This window comes from Colletotrichum acutatum, assembly GCF_030867785.1.
Source record: "Colletotrichum acutatum strain CBS 112980 chromosome Unknown BDZ83scaffold_4, whole genome shotgun sequence".
Taxonomy (NCBI): domain Eukaryota; kingdom Fungi; phylum Ascomycota; class Sordariomycetes; order Glomerellales; family Glomerellaceae; genus Colletotrichum; species Colletotrichum acutatum.
Window position 1 is genome coordinate 652,663 of NW_026848998.1, and position 17,456 is coordinate 670,118.

General features: G+C 53.2%; 4 protein-coding genes across 4 annotated transcripts; 1 reads left to right on the forward strand and 3 right to left on the reverse strand.

Annotated features, from left to right (window-relative positions):
* Positions 1-700: 700 nt before the first annotated feature.
* On the forward strand, positions 701-1,676 carry BDZ83DRAFT_726053 (uncharacterized protein; the record flags this gene model as incomplete). The annotated part of the gene is made up of 4 exons (XM_060512752.1): positions 701-771; positions 955-1,015; positions 1,168-1,301; positions 1,451-1,676. The coding sequence occupies 4 exons, from the start codon at positions 701-703 to the stop codon at positions 1,674-1,676; spliced, it is 492 nt and encodes a 163-aa protein (XP_060371150.1).
* A 2,856-nt stretch (positions 1,677-4,532) lies between these two features.
* On the reverse strand, positions 4,533-6,809 carry BDZ83DRAFT_646521 (3-dehydroquinate dehydratase; the record flags this gene model as incomplete). The annotated part of the gene is made up of 1 exon (XM_060509977.1): positions 4,533-6,809. The coding sequence occupies one exon, from the start codon at positions 6,807-6,809 to the stop codon at positions 4,533-4,535; it is 2,277 nt and encodes a 758-aa protein (XP_060371151.1).
* Positions 6,810-12,344: 5,535 nt separating this feature from the next.
* Positions 12,345-14,965, reverse strand: BDZ83DRAFT_599917 (major facilitator superfamily transporter). The gene is made up of 4 exons (XM_060507013.1): positions 14,297-14,965; positions 13,812-14,230; positions 13,589-13,744; positions 12,345-13,536 (listed from the first exon to the last, which is right to left on the reverse strand). The coding sequence occupies exons 1-4, from the start codon at positions 14,583-14,585 to the stop codon at positions 12,583-12,585; spliced, it is 1,818 nt and encodes a 605-aa protein (XP_060371152.1). The 5' UTR covers positions 14,586-14,965; the 3' UTR covers positions 12,345-12,582.
* A 1,733-nt stretch (positions 14,966-16,698) lies between these two features.
* Positions 16,699-17,424, reverse strand: BDZ83DRAFT_746946 (uncharacterized protein; the record flags this gene model as incomplete). The annotated part of the gene is made up of 2 exons (XM_060513346.1): positions 16,699-17,166; positions 17,239-17,424. 2 exons carry the CDS (start codon positions 17,422-17,424, stop codon positions 16,699-16,701), a joined length of 654 nt encoding a protein of 217 aa, XP_060371153.1.
* Positions 17,425-17,456: the final 32 nt, after the last annotated feature.

The following is a 17,456-nucleotide window of genomic DNA, read 5'->3' on the forward strand; positions in this document are numbered from 1 at the left end:
TTGAAGGAGAAAGTGTATGTTGCCAAGCAGAGATACCATTTTCTCTCCATTTTGGCGCCGTTGACGCAAGTTTGCTCTCTTGGCGCAGCAAGACTTGGGCATTCAAAAACGCTCGGAGGTGAGAAACGACGTGATGACCTGAAACTTAAGCTTCGGATGTTCTTTACCTTATTCGGATCGCCTTCGGCCATTTCCCCATCACCAATCTCTATGCCGTTGTTGCATCCGAGTCTTGACCGCCACGCGTGGGTCCTAGACGTAACACAAGAGCCCCGTCAGAGCTCAGGAGCAACTTAGCAAGGAGCAAAACGCGGTTCTCTCGAGCCGCCGGTCTCGGCTCCGGGTTATGGCCGTCCAATCTCATAATGGCAAACCCGCATCTAATTTCTCGAACTTATTTAGGCCCTCGTCCAAGTTGCTCGGCACCCGTCTGGAAAGGTCCGAGGCTTTGACACGACCTTGACAGCATGGCAAGGGCCGCCATAATGTGACGGGAAAGAAGACTGGAAGCAGAGAACACCTGTATCGCCAAGCAACGGCGGTCGTACTACACCCACAACTGCCGCCACCCGGACTGAAGGAAAGGCCAGGTATAAACCAATACCATAACTCCCCTGTACTTATCACAGGAAAGCCTTCGCGATATCGTTTGAGCCAATGTCACCTACCGCTCTTAGCAACTTGTTCCATATTCCATTCCATGGGCCGTCCTGACGATCCTCGCACCGGCTCACCAACCGAAGATCTATATCACTGTCAGCTATCAGTCAGGTATGATTCTACAGCAAGCATGGTCTTTTCGGTTGAAAAGGCTGCCGGACCGCCGGGAACGTCCAAGATAGCCCTACAAAGGCTGCGACATGGTTGATAGAAGGAATTGGGCAGCGCAACAACGTTCTGCCGGATCAAGGCCGACGATGAGTTGTCACTTAATATACATCATACAGGCACTAGATCGGAAAGGGTTGTCTGTTCATGCCCATTTGCAGGCGAACATTGGACTCTTAGGCTCAAGGTATCTCATTAGAGTACCCCGTCCCCGTCGGTGGCGTTCAGAGGGACGGCCTGGACAGCAATTTACGACTGCGGCTGATGGCATGGTTCACCTACCTGTCATGGCGCTGCCTTCATTTATCGAGCCGGGCTCTCCGTGTTCACGGAAACTAGCTATGCGGGAGTCAGGGCAGTATCCACGCCTTCATTGTCCAAACTGCCGGAACATGCAATGGAATGACCAAACTCTGCTCAGAGCTCTTTGATCCGAGAGCTCTGACAACATCATCAAAGGCTATGATCCTTCCGTAAGTCAACAACTCATGAATCCTCATGTATCGAACCACACTTTCTCACGGCTTCGCCCTCCATCCACTCCAAAAGTTCCCTTGCATGTTCTTGTTTAAGCTTATGGGCGGTTAGGCGCGCACCCGTCCCACAAGGTCTCTTGACCCAGTAAGACTCGTCACCTCCATCCCAACGGCGTCTTCCAGCCGTACCAATCACCATCACGGCCCTCGCAGACTTTGGAGAATTTGGGGAACGAAGCCGGACCACCTACTTCTGACTCGAGACCTTTGTCCGAAGCTGGGGTCGAAGGAGACCATCGATTCGTGACTCCGCTCAACGTCCCCTCTCTCCCCACACTCCTCCGCGCATCCACTACTTTCTGCAGGTCTTGAACCCTGATTTCGTACAGAACTACAGAATCACTCTCATCTACTACACGTGTGCTCTGCAACACCTGATCATTAAGAAATGCCGGCCCGACACGCCACTGGGACATGGCAGCGAAAGCGTTCAGAGAGCTACTGAGAGGAGGAGGCGGGGCGACGTTCGTCTTGACCCAATATGGGCAGAAACGGGGGCTAACTTCCCGCGCAACGACGACGCCTCGCGATGACATATAGCGAATAGCGAGTCGTCGACAACAGCCATGTCAGCCACCCCCATCAACGGTTGACTGTCATCTCTTTCCGGAGGGGGGGGGCACCACTAAATGCGTCGAGCCTGGCCAGATATGATTCCCCGGTGTTTACGCCATCAACGTCAACCAGGTATTAGTCCGTTGACGCCCTTCCTGCCAGACGTATTCATAACTTTGTCGCTGTGCATGCCTCTTTACGGCCTTGGCAATCATTTGTGAGTGAGATTAGCAATATGTGATTCAGCCGCGCTCCATCACCGTACGGTTATAGACGCGTCGATAGCAGACCTGGCCCTGTCGAGAGCGACAGATGAATCCCCGGCAACGGGATAGCATAGTCAGCAGTCAGACCGACATGTACATGCGCGCTATGTCGTGTCAGTTCACGGAGGGATCTCGACGTCTGTTACACCACCAGCTTGTTTATTTCGGTTTGCCTTTCTCTCTGATGTCGTGACACGTCGAAATGAACCGATTACAAGGCATAGGTTGCTTTCGAGGGCTGAGGAGGCAATTTAGAAATCCAAACATCGCAGGGACTTTGAAGCAAAAGGAGTTCACATCCTACTCACACCCCTCTAGACAAGGCCTACTTCTTTTCTTCGTCTCTAGCACATCCGAGTCGCTGAGCTAGGCTATGTGCTGGTTCCAATATCAGAAACCTGGTAATCCACTTATGATATAATCCAGTCCCCCGGAGCATGCGGCAAGTCCATTTGCCCTGCCCTTCATCAACACATACAACACCCACACTCTTGAGACTTTCTGCGTGCCGTCCTCTCGCCCGAGCCAGCCCCAATCACGGTGATATCCGCATCCCATTCGTCGATCCAATGTTCTTCGCCCTGACCCCGTTCGTTAAAACGCAGTTCCCGATCGGCTCGACTGGGGACGACCGCAACCAGACCAGCGCAGGGGACGGCACGGTCTTCGTTTCCCGCCCTTGCATGACGAGGGTGTTTTCTGGTTCATTGGGGTTGAGGGGAGAGGAGGTCTCCTTGTCGTTGCCTTCTCTAGACGTCACCACCACCACCACCACCACTACCACACATCACCATCCCAGCTCTGGTGAGGTGGGGGAACTGCCTTTCTTCCTGCGTTGACCTTTTTTCAGCTGGCGGCCGGGGCCCAGTGGCTGTGGATAGTCCGCCTTCGCCGAGACGGGGTGAGCATGGCGGGCGGAGTGCGCAGGACTTCTACTGCCTTTACCTCTGCTTAGACCGAGATGAGACCTCTTCACCATTTTCCCAAGCTGGGCTTGTCACCGTCACTGCGGTCTGTCAACCGAAATCCACAGAGCCGATGACCAAGCCATGTAAGCATTACCAAAAATGCAACGTCGTAGCTTTGGGAAGGCGGATGGCGGGAGGATCATCATGGACACATTGAGCCATATCCGCAGGTGGCTGGCTGCTTCTTTACCCGCTGGCCATCGTCCTCAGCATGGCTCTCGCCCACACTTGACCCGTTGAGAAATTGCAAGTTGGTGGGTAGGATACCCATCGTCATCGGATTACACTGACACAACCTTGAGCCCTCCTCGTTTGGCGATCACCTTCCCCCCTTTCTCTCCCTTCTCCCAGGATAGCCTACACTACGAAGACCCTGATGGACCCTGTAGATCTTCTTGTTTTCCGCCACTTGAGGTGAGCATCCGTAGCCGCGATTTCGTTGACGTATATTGCAAAGTAGGAGCAAAGGCCTCGATCATTCTGAGCTTAGAGGTAGAGGAGCGTCAAGAACGGGCTTGCCAATAGCGACAAAGAAAGGGGTATTCAGTAGAAAATTTTCACATGAGAGGATTTCTTGCCTTGACCATAACGAATTGCATTAGTCCATACGCAGAAAAGTGACAACCCTCTCTAGAGGACTGCCAATGGTCGTTGTCTACATGACATTGTCATAGACACGATTGTGCCTCGATAATCCCACGCTTTAAACTAAAAACGAAACAAAGAAAAGGCGTCATCTTCGAAAGCGGAAAACACGCCTCGTTGATGTCCGTCCTTACCGGTGAGCTACCTGATCTTGTGAATGCCCCCTACAAATCATCTCATCTCTCTCTTCTTACCAGCACATTGCTCTTCCAAATAAACGCCATTCATGCAATGGGCCATCTCCTTGCCCGATGAGTCGCCTACTCAATAAGACGCTCTTCTGCACCATTTCCGCGTCCACACTTTCGTTTTGCACAGCTCCTCTGAGACCTGGCATCGGAAATGACATTGTGGGTCTCAAGCTCCGGCTTCCAGGCCCCGAGTCGACATGGAAATGCAGCTTCGGGCCTGGCTCGATCACCCCCTCCATTCTCCGCACTGGGGGTGACAGCCGATGGTTTGTCTTGGCTATCATGGGGAACTCCACAGGCCTTGGCCTGTGCCCTAGCTACCTGGGGTCTGGAGCTTGGCCGCAGATTCATGTTGCTTCTTGTGGCCTGGCAAAGACCGTGGTTGACGTAGAATTACGGTGATAAAGCAAGCAAACCGTTGCCCATGGTCCAGTCCTTCGAAACTCCTCTCCAGTCCAACGGAACAAAAAGGCGCAGAAAAAGCCGGCCTCTTGGACATCCGAAGGACTGGTGAAGCTCAAATGCTAGTCCTCTTTACACGACTCAGAACATGCCTCTGCCACTTGCCAATCTGACAAAACTGTAGGGCACATTCTGACCGACCAGTAGCCTCAGAGTCTCGACGGTGGTAAAGGCGGCCGTGTCAGCAACACCGTACGCCGAAAATCCCGCCTGCTGAGCAATCAGGCCGGGATCACCACCTTTTCTTGCACCTGCGGTGTCGGCGAGATCGAGGAAGACTTTCTTAAAGTTTGAGTTTCCTCGCACATTGGCGCCAAAGACACGCACCAGCATACCGACGAGGTTGCTCTTGTCTGCCCCGAGAGCCGAAACGAACAAGAAGGGAGCTGCATCATCGCTTACAGTTTGTGCCTTCTTGAGGCTCTCCAGACTGTTGAACGGCTCAATGACAGGTCCATCACGGGCCAGAGCTGGCGGTGTTCGAAAGCCAACGGTATATATCTTTGCCATACGGAGTGCTTTCAGAGCGTACATGACTGATGCGGCATCTTCTCCAGACGAAGCCAGTACGACAGCAGTTCGGCCGAAGTAGGCGGAAGGCGCCATATCTCTGGTCAGCGTGCTGATGATACCACGCCAACTAGCATTATCCAGGATCAATGATGTGTTCGGAGACAAGCCGGAGATGTGTGACCCCAAGTGACCGAAAGAGTCATGGTGCCCATGACGAGGGCTCGAGGGAATCGACGCTGGGGCAGAAGATGCCGAAGATGAAGAACCCGACTTGACTATGATTGTGTCCACAGTACCGATCAGGCGAGCTGCCTCAGTCAACTCCGCGCCCTTGCCGCCGTTGAGCGAAGCAAAGAACGGGCTGGCCTTGAGAAGGCTACTCCATGACACTGGTGGGCTGAGGTAGGCACCACCAAAGTTCTTTTGATTACACCAAGCCTCCATGCTTGAAAAGTTGTTTGGCAAGCGCTCTACAACGGCGAAGTAATGCGGCAGGCCCAGTTCATTGAAGCACTTCTCATAGAATGGTGCTTGCGGGGTTGAACTTCGGAAAGCCGGTGTTGTGATGCCATATATGCTCTTCTTGGGAAGCTGTCCAAGCAGTGCCAAAGCCGCGTTAATCTCCGACGCGCTCATTTGACCTGGAGCTGCGACTATCGGCAACAATGGATGAGTGATGGGGGTGAACACCTTGTTCAGAGTACGTGAGAACTGGCCGGTTTCTCCCATGTTAACTCCAGAGAATGGCGGGGAATCCGGATAATCTGCTCGCATTTTCGAGCGGAAGTACTCCAACTCAAAGTTTTCGTTGTGGTCGTTGATTATGGCAATCATCTTGATTATATCGGCGTACCTGCTTGATTCAACGTACACCTGCTCGGCTTGGGACGAGGGCCATTTGAAGGTACCAGAAAAGTCGTGGAACGCAGACATGATACGACTGCTCCCCTTCTGTTCCCAAAGCTTCTTTCGAATGGCTTCCGGAAGCCAGAGTTCCACGTCGATATACTCGACTCCCCATTGGATTGCTCGGTAAAGATATTCATAGTAAATGTCAGGGTTCTCCATGGGGAAGCGACCGTTTTCTCTCGTACACCTAGTGGTGAATATTATTGGGAGTTCTGTCCGCTGACGCAGGAGCATTAGCTGCTGTCCGACATAGCTAAGGCTCGGGATGGCTGAATATGTGCCGTCGCCAAGGGGCTCCTTGAGAAGATCAACACGAATTTCCACCGCGTCGGCGCCGACGGTGAGGATGTCGATATTTGGCAACGCAGCACTGACGTCTGGAAAGGTAGTAGAGATGAAGTACGTTCGTGGTTTCTGCATCAACGTTTCGTGGTGACAGATCTGACCCAGAGTGAAGGAGATGAATCTGGACAAGTCTCGACGAAAAAATGGTGCTTCTGTGTAGAGGAACTCGTAGTCGCACTGAGCTGAGAGGAAGACATCTGGTGGCATCCCAAGGTTGACACAGTGGGCGTTGATCGCCACAACCAGGTCCTTATTGCGGGAGGTAATGTCCTTTGCAGCGAGTTCTGCCGGAATGCCAACCACAAGCCCTTGATCAGCAACGCTGACCTCCTGAAATGCAGAGCGGATGACGCATGGCTTCCCCAGAACATCTGCGAAGACGGACACAATCTTGTCCTGGCCGGTGCCGTACAAGATGACAACGATCCTCGTGTCTCCTCTTTGAGGAGCACTCCCGAACCTCGTGCCCGTGGTTATAGCAGGGCTGGCGTTGCGGTCAACATCCATCTCGACGTCTTGGTTGCCCGATCCAACCATGCTTCGAGGGCGCGCCGGTGTTGGACCAACGCCGAGTTGGTGTACTGATGCCATGGCAGCGCTTGAAGAGCCTTGGATTTCGAGTTGCGAGAAACGAGCAGTCACTCCCGGGATAGTGTACTGAGGTGGGGAATACGAAACAAAGCCACGATAAACCGCTCCCTCCCCTTCTCCTCCTTCAGAACGACTGGGTTGATCGTAAGGAAGTATGGTGGCGGTGGTTAGTGATGTCGAATATGTCTGGCCAAAATCCCATGACAAGACGAACTGGTGATCCAAGTAAGATTATGACAGTTCGAGGGACGAATGGAAGCAGACTCGAGGGGGCCACAGCGGGGGATGAAAGGTGTGCTGTGATAGAGAAGGCAGTGCAGGGCCGAGGTGCGTCAGGTGACCTGATGGTGTTAGAGAGATATGCGGCCGGGAAGAGCAAGCCGGTGGGGGTCGTCGTGAGGCTGGTGCATACGACGTGCCCTTGAAATCGGGGGCGTGATATGCGCTCCGCAGGTTGCGATTGATAAGAGTAAGAGAAGCCCCGTCCGTGTGCGATTACAACACGACGATGACGACGAGAAGAGAGCCCTATGGACCGGTTTGCTGGGGTCAGGTAGTTTCTTCCACCAATTCGCGAGTTGCTGTAGGTGTTTCCTATGCAGGACTGAAAGCTCGCGATTCCAAGGGTGGGCTGGTTCGTCTACTTGAAGCGCAGGCGGGCTTGGGATGCGTGCCAACCGCAGGCGGCAGAAATCTCGATTGAAGCTCTGGTGATGGTGTTGCAGGGCCAGTCGCATGTGGCGCGCGAGTCGGACCGTGGGGTAGTTTTGTGACTACGCAGCCAAGCAAGCACGAGAGAGAAGCTCAACTCAGATGGGCGGCGTGAAAGCTGTCCTGGCCGGGTAAGATGGCGTCTGTGTGGATGTTGTTGCAATAAGAGGAGTTGAGAACTTGAGACGAACCGGCCGATGGCACGGGAAGGACAGGGCCGCAAGGTGGTCAGTAGTCTGGCGTGGAGAAGGGATTATTTCGCCGACAGGGAAGCGCCGAGGCTGCGGCGCGGTAGCTTTCGGAGCAGAACAACGTTGTGACAAGAACAAATGAACAAGGTTCTCCTTCATCTGTATGAGTTCCTTACGGTATGGTATGGAAGTTTGGGCTAGACCAAGAGGTTGGAGATCCCTGACCAGACCGGGACAATTGGTAGGAGCGATATTGCTGGGATGACGGGGTCTAGAGTGTGAATAGACTCGTTGTGGACTCTGAACGGCAAAGCCGGCGAAGTCGAATCGCAATGGACAATCCGCCGCTTGTCGTTGGTGGAGGAGACGGAAAGATTGATGGAAGTTAGGGAAGACGAATTGTTCCACCACAGACGCTGCGTTCCACCGAGTTGCTTGACAAGAGCCAGAAGAGGGCAGAGGGGCAAGCCGAAGAGCTTGGCATGGGGCAGACAGACTGGGACTAGGACTAGGAGTCTACCATGGGACTAGGTACACTACGGAGCTGGGGCCGGGGACTGGGAGAAGGATAAGGATGAGGAGGAGGAGGAGGAGAGCTCGACGTTGGCTGGTGGTTGTGGTTGTGGTTGTGGTGGTGCCGCCGCCGCTGCTGCTATTGCTGCTACGGCTTGGCTTTACTGCCGTTTCTCAGATGCTCCTGTACGTCTCTGGAGTTTTGCCAGGGGTGTTGGTCCCAAGGCAGACGTTTGCTCTTTGCTGACTGGATGCCCGGGGCCGCAGGAGGGAAAGCTTGGGTCCCGGTGGTCGATGAACGAAAGAAGCAAAGTCTTGGTTGTGCCGATGTTCCTGACTTGAGGCGAGGCGAGGCAAGCTAAGGTACGCACTCCCTGCCTGCGTTTAGATGTGATGATGAGACCGAGCTGGAAATGCTGGACTGGCCCTCGATAGGATTCAATTGCAGGCCGGCTAGAACACCGTTCAGCGATGATCCTGTTTCAAGACAAGTAAGGCTCGATGTGTCTCTGCATCTGCACCTGGCAGTTGACTACGCAGTAGGGGGTAGATGCCTTTCCCTCTGTTGGTGGTATTGTTGTTGCTGTTACTGCTGAGGGTGTGGACAGGAGGGAGCCGCCTCAACTCATTAGACCCTGTCAGAGGAAAGCTACGTTGCTTTTCAAGGCTGCGAGGTACGTGAAGGTCGTCTACGATGAAGAGACATTTGGCTTAAGCACGCGAGTTGAAGAGGAAGTTGGAGATGTGCGGGACCCGAGAACTCCTGGCCTTGGGGACCTGTAATGGCGACTCGTGCATACCAAAATGGTGGGGTAAATGGGGAAAGCATGGGGGAGTGCCATCCCCTGTGGGTTCCTTTAGACTCTGACAAGTCGAGATAACTGCTGGTCAGTGGTTGTAATTCCCCCTGAAGAGCAGCTTTGGCTGGGGAGAGTCGGGGAGAGTTTGGCAAGGGGCAGGGGAGGGGGGATCCCCCCGAGCTGTCTGGTCGTCGCCGCAAAGATTTGCCGCATTTTCCCTATTTCCGGGATTTGGACGTCAGAGATTCTCCGCCAATCACACGATGCTCCGTCCACGCCATTTGGGGCGACTTGGCACCGTTAGTGTGCCGCTGGGAGGGAAGGAAAACTTCCTATGTGCATGGTTCAAGGATTCCACACACACCTCTCTCACACTTCTCACCATCAAAGTCTCTGTCTCTAAACTACAGAAGAAGAAGAAGAGCATCACCTCATATGAACCATCGCAGAGCAGAGCAAACGCACCAAATAACAGATGTACATCGTAAGACTTACCGCCCATAATCATGTTTGACCGGCTTGGCTCACCAGTCACGACCTGTACATGAGCATACCTTAGGTATAGCGCTACCTTGGCTTCAACTCTATCGGCGACCAGAATGTATTATTCTCTTCAAGCTATCGGTCTCATTTACGACAAACGTACATGCCTTCTCGATGTGTGGTTGCAGCCGAGCGAAAGAGAGATCTTCCGCGGCCCATGTTGCTTACCGCACAAATGTAAAGCGTTCATGGCGCCTTTATCCCTTAGCCTGAAAGCGGCAGAGTTCACCTCTCCCGACTTGCATGGCCTTGGTATTACTTACACAACAAGTTACACTTTGAAATTTTCGGCCAAAGTTGCCAAATTTGTCTCTCTTGAGAACTAGTGGTCTTTCACGACCGCCTTTACATACATAACTTCGTCCTAGATATTCTCCACCACCTGATGGATCGTCAACTCATGAAACAATTGCTGGTCCCTGAGGAGAAGTCACGCAGGTGATGGTGACGAGTCAAACAAACCCCATCTCGGGCCTGTTCCGGTCTCTATTCAGCGTTGTCTTCGAACGAACGACTTGACGGACATCGCTCCTTCTGGGGAAGCAAATTGTGGAACGCAATCGGCAAATATTTGATTGGGCCCCGCCTTCGTCAATACGATATTCTCGGGATCGCCAGCCGTTGACCACACCTCTTGTCACCACCGCTGTGATGTTGTTGGGCGCCGTTCTGGAAGCTCACCAGCCTGCTGCAGACGGCTAAAGACGGACGGCAACCCTTCACTCCCTTGGCGTACTTCGTAGGCATAGAGCCATAGACCAGATCAGACAAGCCATCTTAGAAGAACGGTTCAGCTCCGGGAAGCCACGGCCGCTCCGGGGCGCAAAACCGGTCCCCGCATCATGGGCCAGTCTCCAGAACCATCCTCTGTCTACCGCATCTTCGGTCCTACAACCACTGTAACCGGCATAGCCGCTGCTGCAGATGCCAATGTGCGCTCGGAGAAAAAAATACCCTTAGCACAAGCTTATCTGCCCGTCCAACAATCACACGTTGGCCGGTTTGGCAAAGGTATCGACTCCGAGAGGTCCAGGACGACTCGAAAGGTGGAACCAGGCAAACTCCTTGTGGCCCCCCTCATTCATCTCACTCATTCGCAAAGTTTCCTTCAAATTGATTCCATCGCTTCGAAACTTGAAAGTCACATCATCCAGGTGGGCTTACAATATCGTGTCACGATGACAATTCGTGGATATGAGTGAACCGACTTCCGGCTCCCGCTAGCGTGGAACCACGAGACCCCCGTCGTCGCCTTCTTCCGAGCATCCCCAAGTTCCCGTCACGAAGCCAAGGTTTTGGAGGCCTAGGTCCAGTTCTCGAGGGTTTCAACTTGTCAACTTCTCGTCAGCCTCGACCCTTTGCTCCTCTCTTGGCAATCAATCGGAAGCACATCGTGATCCAACGCGGCCAACAAACTACGACAACTTCATTGGTGCAGAATCATCTCTCGCCAGGTTCACAATCGGCGACGAGCTTCGTTGGTGGAGAAACATAGATACGGTGCCAAGGTGGAGCATCTCCCTCGAGATATGTAGGCCAAGACTCCCAGCACGAAAAGAACATAAGAAGCGAAGCAGATCAGTTCATCTGGCCGTTTTCGATTTCTATGACAGACAACTACCGACGCCAAGGATAGAACCGGCCCGGATATGCGGGTTCGTAACTATCTATGAACTGCATTTCAAAGCTTCAAAAGTTCGGAATCGAGATGCCATGAAATCGCAGGCCACAAAGCCACCTGGACACCAACTTGAGAATGAACCACACCAGCCTGTGTGACGCCATCTTTGCAGGACGATGTAAAGATGCTTCAGCAAGTGAGAAACCCTCTTTTGGCAGCATCGCGACGAAAGCCACGGCAACGATATACGAACAACCCTTCTAGCACGACGAGTATCTAATGCGCATTCGATTCGCGGCATTCAGACCAATTATCGTCCACTGTCGATGAATCGATAATGTTCGCCTTCCATATCACTAATGCTAGCCTTTGGCCTAGACTCCTGCGATCGGGCTGAGAGATCGTAAGAGTTACGGCGTGTTGTCTTCCGACTTACACGTGGAACCCGCCCGACCCAACCGCCCGATATTCGCACACTTTGACAACAGGGCCTTCAATCATGCGCCACCGGGCTCCTCGCAGTGATCCGCAACTTGGGTTCCTTTCTGCTCATCAGAAAGAACTAGCCGCTTAATATGGAGCGCTTCCTCGTTCAAGCCATGCACCACCCACAACACTATGCGTGTTAAAGGCATCACGGCCCGGGTCCGAGACGGGCACATCGGTTCTCGGGTCGCCACATGTAGCCAAACGGGCCAGGTGTAAAAATCACCATGCCGCCTCTCGATGTCTGAAACCAGTGAACGGTGGGCAAAGATTTAACAGTGATTCAGCGAACCGAGTGAACTTGATGAATCCTGGATGAATGTGACATGTGTCAACCTTTATTTTCCATCGCTAGAATGCCCTCTATCTTGAGTTGCGCCTCCTGGCGGTAAAACTCCATGCCCTTAATGAAATAGACAGCCTGGTGTTACCTGAGGCCAGGTACGTTATATCGTCATTAGCCAATGTTGTACTTCATATGGCTTGAGGTCTTAAGCGTGAACCTTGCAATACCAGCTTAATATCTTCGCGCGGTGTCACATTTGCTCCCATACCGCCCGCCAAAGCAGGCTATAGTCAAAACTGCCAGTAACTCTACTGTCAGTAAGACGGCGCAGACGCAGAGAGCAATATTTGTCATTGTTCAGGGATTGGAAGCAATTGAAAAATGCTTTGTGTTACTGTATAAACATCTCGCCTTTGCTTTATCTCCAGACAAATATACATGCCAACTTCATCTTGAAGAACACCAAAGACCTTGCTGGAAGACAATCATATCCAAATCGCGGTGCGACATGGCAGTGCCTACATGTATTATGCAACACCAAAACGATCAAAACATCACTCATTACGCCCCATGCGATATGCTATAGCCGAGCCCTCCAATATGGGATATCCCCATCCGTCTACTACGCCTCCCCGACGCCCTCGTTCTCCATCACCGTAGCCCTCGCCTCAGTCTCGTCATCAACCTCCTTTACACCAACAGGGCTCCTCCATCCCGTACTCGCCTGACACAGAATCGCAACGACCGCCAACGCCGCCGCAGCTCGCCACGTGCCCATCGACGCAGCAGCGTAGCGCTCCACCGCGATCCCGTGCTCGGCAGAACTCAGCCCGCCGTTAAAAACGAGCGCGGGACTCCCAATGAGCTTCGTAATGAGCTCCTCACGCCCCTCCGCCAGCCGCTCGCCACCGTCCAGCTCCGTAAAGCTGGCGACGAGACCCGAGCGCAGGAGGCGGTAAAACACGCCGCCGCCAATGGCAGTCCCGAAACTGCCGCCGAACCCGCGGAACGTGCCGAGCAGCGACGTCGAGATGAAGTGCTCCTCCGGGCGGCTGAGGTGCAGCAGGTGCGCGAGGGTGTAGTTGAGCGTCGCGCCGGTGGCGAGGCCGTTGAGCACGACGGCCAGGACAAAGACGCCAAAGGGCGAGGTCTCGGTGGCGACGAGCGAGAGGCCGAACATGGTGGCCGCGAAGCACGTCAGGCTGACGACGGAGGGCGACCAGAAGGCACCGTTGCGGCGGACGTGCAGCCAGCCGACGATGAGGCCGCCGGAGCCGAAGCCGATGTTAGTGGGGATGAGGATGGAGCCAGCGGTGGCGGGGGCGTAGCCGCGGACGGCGAGGACGAAGATGGGGGTGTAGTAGAGTAAGGTCCAGCGGATGGACATGAAGAGGAGCTGGGCGGTGCAGGAGAGCAGCACGCCCCTGGAGGAGAGGACGGAGATTGGGATGATGGGATCCGTGACGAGTTTAAATTCGATGAGGACGAAGAGAAGGAGGGAAACGGCTGAGAGGAGCAGGGATAAGGGGTTGATGTCACCCGAGAGGCCGTAGAGGAAAAGGACAATGGTTAATACCTGTGAGGTATTAGCTGTCGGCACGACTAGACTGTAGAGGGCACATACTCACCAGCATGAAAGCACCCGCGTAATCGATTTGGGCCAGTTTTTGGAGGACCGACTTGCCTCTGGTCTTGTGGTCGGAGCTGAAACCGTTCGGGATGCTCAAGAAAGCACCAATACCGGCAAGCAGTCCCAGAGGTGTCTGGACTCCAAACAGAGCTCTCTGAATAAACCAAATTAGCCCACAGTCCTTTCCTCGCCAAAGGCGGTCGCGAGAAGAGTCAACGAACCCATCCAATAACGGGCAACAATGCGCCGTACACCACAGCACCAAACGACAACCCAATCGTGAAGCCTGCATTCACCAGCCCGACAAACACGCCCCTGCTCTTCTTTCCCACCAGCTCGAGCACCAGGATGACGGAAAGCGTCATGATGCCCGCGCCCCCCATGCCCGTCAGGATCCTGCCGGCGATGAAGACCCAGAAGGAGGGTGCCTGCGAAGTGACGACGCCGCCGAGGCCGAAGAAGCCGCCTAGCCAGAGCACGAGGATGCGGGGCGAGAAGATGGTGGCCAGGCGCCCGAAGAGGGGCGCCAGCGAGGCCATGCTGATGAGGTAGGAGCTGGTAAACCACATTGCGTGCGAGTAGGCGTTGAGGTCCTCGGCGACGACGGACTGCGTCATTGTCATGCCGGATGTGTTTGATGCTGTGCAAGTGGATTTAGTCTACTAAACTTGCCGATGTTATTCGGGGCATCGGACACACAACATACCTTGGAGGAAGATGAGAATCCAGGTACTCAACATCAAGACGCCAGCACGCGTCTTGCTGATGGACTGCTTAGGCCCATCATCGTCGTTATCGTCGTCCGAGTCCCGGTCTTGGCGGCTCCCGGCCGGCGACCCATTACGGAGGGTCCGAGAAGAGGTCTCCGAGTTGAGTAGTGTCGTCGTCTCGGTGGGTTCGGGGAACGAAGAGGTCCCGGCCCTCTCGGCGTCAGCTTCAGATGCGACATGTTGTTGCCGGTCGCGGAGACTCGGCGGCTCTTCTACTGCCGCCATGTTTGATCGTCAACGGCCAAAATGCCTAAGGTCTTTGTCGGACACACACTGCGTTCGGAGCCGGTGCCGTTGCCATTCAGCTCTTTTCCCCACGCGTCAACTTAGTTCTCAAGGTTTGCTATTGCCGAGACTTTTTGTGAGTTGGTGTAAGGTGTTGATGGAATAAAGAGATGAACATGAACAATGCAAGGAAATAATGAAAAGCATCAAACAGCCTCTTTTTTTCTGTCACCCTGTTCACTGTAGGATTTCATTCAGCCTTAGCTTTACCTCGAGGTACCGTCACATGAGCAAAAGAGTGTGCATGTGAGAGATGCTAGAGGGAGTTGAGTAGTAGCGTCCGTTATGTCAAGTTGTTGAGGTTGCTTTTACTCTACCTGGCAGCAGCAAGCTTGGTAATCCAGCTCCGAACTTCGCGCCCCCACCTTTTCCCCAGGGCATTGCTCGATTCAGTTGCTTGCTCTTACTGCCAGAAAAACGTCACAGTTGGGCGGTTCGGCGAAGCAGCTTAGCAAAGTGACAGGGTCCCACCCGGGCTGCAGCCAACTCTGTCCCACTTTTGCCGGCTAACGGCTCGCGCTTCGCTCCCGGCCTCTCCAACCTCCTCTATTCGCAGATAATACCAGCCTCTGTCAACATTGATATACTCCTGCAGGTTGTGACTTGATAAGAAATTGTTGCATGAGTTAGATAGAGTAAACATACGAGGCCGCCTTTCCTTATCGGGTATATTGTAAGCCGCCTCTTTTTCAACCTTTTTCCTTACTGTCTCCGTCCTGGATGTGGTGTCCGGATAGGCCCATCTCCGGCCTATGCGTCCGATGTTTCTCTCCTTCGGGTCATATCAAGAGAACAAACCGATCTTGACATCGGCACCCTGGAGCTGTAGCAAAGACGGTTTTCTATTTCTTGGTATGTGCAATTTGAGCGAACTCGGGGAATCATGTCATGAAGCTGCGGTACATGCGCAGCTGAGATGCTCCGGGAAAATATAATCGATGCCAACTCATATAGCTCAAAATATTTCAAGATAGTTGGGCCAGTCATTCTGCGAATCATGAGCAAAAGCTTCTCACGAGAGCATCTTAGGTCGCGGGCGATCTGGAAAGAATTGAGAGTAAATGCAATCGGTTACTAATACGCTGTAGTTCCATGTGTCGCAATTTACAGCTGTGGGAGGAAGGATGTGAATAGCTTCTGAAAGTGAAACTCTTGATGGATACCTTAATTCTCTTTCTTACTCACATTCATAACACTAGTATTCTTTACCGCTCTAAGGCTCGAGATGGGACCGGATACAAAGTAGTTGGTAGCAGACGAAGAGGTTGCTGGAAATTGCGAACCGAAGTCAGATTAGCAAAATATAAATCAAATGAAAACAATACCGCTGGATCGAATCTTCAATGCACTGCAGCGTAAGAGTTCAGAAGATTATAGACGTAGAGTAGCTAGTCAGTCAGGACTTCAACACTCTTCGACCAATAGGTTTTTCACTTATTGACATGACTTTAGGTGCCGATGCTGGCCATGTACTTCCCCGAGAGAATCATGCACGCGACTACACCATCGATGCTGTTGGGTTGGATATCAATGGCTTCCCTTTTGAAATCAGTCAGGCCTAGAGGCGCATGTAGTGTGAGCCGAAACACAATTACATCTTGGGCGAGGCCAGCCGCACTGATGACCTTCCGGATGAGAGTCACTGGATAGATCTCATTCGAACTACTTGTAAGGGCCTCACAGCTTACGACCCCTTCGCTTTCACTTTATCTTCAAGCTACGCATTGACTTGCCACCCCCATACATGAGACTTCTCAATAAAAGTTCGCCAAAACCGAGCGATAGATGCTGCAGTACGACGTGTTTCGAGAGCAAATACAATTTCATGGTTTAGGCTGGGCTCACTACAACGGCCCCGTCGCCCAAGGAAACATTTTCTCAAATCTCATGGCAATCCCATTTCCTTGGCAGGATATTGCATAGTAAAAGATAAAGGGAAAGTCTCTTCCGCCGATAGCCAAACCGAACGCCGATACCAATTACCCCCTCCCCAAACGCCTTGTTGAACGTCTCCTGATTCTCTCCCTTCCTGACACCGACAGCTCGTCAAACCTCAGAACAACCTTGTCGGGTATCCCGTGGGCATCATATCGAAAGGAGCCGGCATGCTCCATGATAGGCCGACCGCGATGTGGTAGGCCATGCAATTCATAGAGCTAACGCGATGGTTTCCGGAGGCTTCCTCGCTCTGTGCCTTGCGAGTACTGGGCGATTGCTTCTTGTTTCTTGTAGAAGAGGTAAAACCATTCTTCTTCTCCTCCTCCAGATGTCTGTCTTCCGGGTTGTGATGACTGCGCTGCGATCGCGAAAGACGACGGATACGGAAGTGTGTCTTTAAAGATCGCTTACGCGGGAGGCGCTCTGTCGAGGATGGAGAGAGGCCCTCGTCGTCGTGATCGAGCAGTGGTCTAACCTCCAACTCTGATACCCCCACCATGGAAGCCTTCTCCTCTAGCAGCTTTTCGTCCACATCGAAGCTTGTTGGCCTCTGACTACCTCCATTTTGAGGGGTATATGCCATCTGTCAGACAGTCAGTCACTTGGGTATATGGCATTGGCGGGGAACAAAGAAGCAACCACTCAGTTCACTCACCGTCTGCGATTCAAAACGCCGAGAGCCCTTCCGAGACCTAACAGGCAAGTCTCGCTTCGAGGATGTCGCGAGTCTCGAGGAGATCACCTTGCTTGGTCGCCAGCGCGGCAATCCGTGATACCAAGCTGACCGGCGATGCCCGCCGACGATGTGCACCGGGGACTGAGGGAGTGTGCAAACGTGCATCTCGAATTGCGACTCACACCAGTTCTCAGCAG

Coding starts and splice junctions, on each gene's coding strand:
- BDZ83DRAFT_599917 (XM_060507013.1), bottom strand. CDS start 14,585: ATGGCGGCAGTAGAAGAGCCGCCGAGTCTCCGCGACCGGCAACAACAT. Junction 14,231..14,296: donor GATTCTCATCTTCCTCCAAG/GTATGTTGTGTG, acceptor CCACTTGCACAG/CATCAAACACATCCGGCATG. Junction 13,745..13,811: donor TGTTGCCCGTTATTGGATGG/GTTCGTTGACTC, acceptor TGGTTTATTCAG/AGAGCTCTGTTTGGAGTCCA.